Source organism: Coturnix japonica, unplaced genomic scaffold (assembly GCF_001577835.2).
Source record: "Coturnix japonica isolate 7356 unplaced genomic scaffold, Coturnix japonica 2.1 chrUnrandom476, whole genome shotgun sequence".
In the NCBI taxonomy this organism is placed as follows: Eukaryota; Metazoa; Chordata; class Aves; order Galliformes; family Phasianidae; genus Coturnix; species Coturnix japonica.
Genome location: NW_015439878.1, coordinates 30,828 through 32,124, shown reverse-complemented (window position 1 = coordinate 32,124; position 1,297 = coordinate 30,828). Strand labels below are relative to the sequence as shown.

At 61.7% G+C, this 1,297-nt stretch overlaps 1 protein-coding gene across 1 annotated transcript in view; it reads right to left on the bottom strand.

Moving 5' to 3' along the window:
* MAP11 (microtubule associated protein 11) overlaps nucleotides 1–1,297 on the bottom strand; it is a 6,805-nt gene that overhangs the window by 893 nt on the left and 4,615 nt on the right. The window contains exons 6-7 of the mRNA XM_032441661.1: nucleotides 648–1,277; nucleotides 1–182 (exon numbers count right to left, since the gene is read on the bottom strand). Coding sequence (XP_032297552.1) covers nucleotides 1–182; nucleotides 648–1,277 — 812 coding nt within the window. The remainder of the gene's footprint in view (nucleotides 183–647; nucleotides 1,278–1,297) is intronic.

Here is a 1,297-nt window from a genome sequence, read left to right as displayed (position 1 = left end):
CTGAGGTGCCCCCTGCTGGGCTGTTGGTGTGAGAAGGACTGTGACCTGCCCAGCCCTTGGTGTCGTTCCACCAGGTCCCGGATGGTTCCGGGGCTGCTGCGTCGCTGTGGGGTGGGGGGGGGTCTCAATTCGGGGGCAGCCCCCGCCGTGAACTGCAGCTTCAGCTTCATGTGCTGGGACAGCTGGGACCGGGGGGGGGGGAAATGGGGTCACAGGGGGGTCCATAAAGTGACCCCACTGCCCCACAAAGTGACCCCATTGCCCCATAGGGTTCCCACCTCCCCCCCACTGCCCCACAGGTGTCCCCCCCCCACCCCAATTGTCTCCTAATGGACCCCATGTTAACCCTAAGGAGTCCCTGAGACCCCCGGTGTGTCCTCACAGCACCCCAAAGTGTCCTCGGATGACCCCAATGGCCCCAAATAACCCCAAAGTGCCCCTCCCTGCCCCCCACATATCCCCATTGACCCCAACATGCCCCCATTGACCCCAAGGTGCCCCCAAATACCCCCCAGGTGCCCCCAATGCCCCCCAGATGCACCAAATGGCCCCAAGATACCCCAAAATGACCCCAAGATGCCCCCATTGACCCTCAGGTGCCCCCACAGTGCCCCCATTGCCCCCATGTCCCCCCATATCCCCCTCACCTCGAACAGCCCCTCCCTCAGTGCCTGGAAGTTGACCCTGATGGTTCTGGCGCTGCCCTTCCTTGATGACCCCACGTTGGTCAGTGGGGTCTGACACACGACGGCGTCCAGAGCCGCCTGCGCAGCACCACGCTCTGAGCCTGACAGCGCCTTGCCTGGGGGCACAGAATGGATGTCACCCCATAGCGACCCACAGCGACCCACAGCGACCCACAGCGACCCATAGTGACCCATAGTGACCCACAGCGACCCATAGCGACCCCACAGGGACCCATAGCGACCCATAGTGATCCATAGCGACCCACAGCGACCCATAGCGACCCCACAGTGACCCATAGCGATCCACAGTGACCCATAGTGACCCATAGTGACCCATAGCGACCCATAGTGACCCATAGCAATCCACAGCGACCCATAGCGACCCATAGTGATCCATAGCGACCCATAGCGACCCATAGCAACCCATAGTGACCCCACAGTGACCCATAGTGATCCATAGTGACCCATAATGACCCCACAGCGACCCATAGCGACCCACAGCGATCCATAGTGACCCATAGCGACCCACAGCGACCCATAGCGACCCACAGCAACCCCACAGTGACCCATAGCGACCCACAGTGACCCACAGAAACCCCACAGCAACCCAT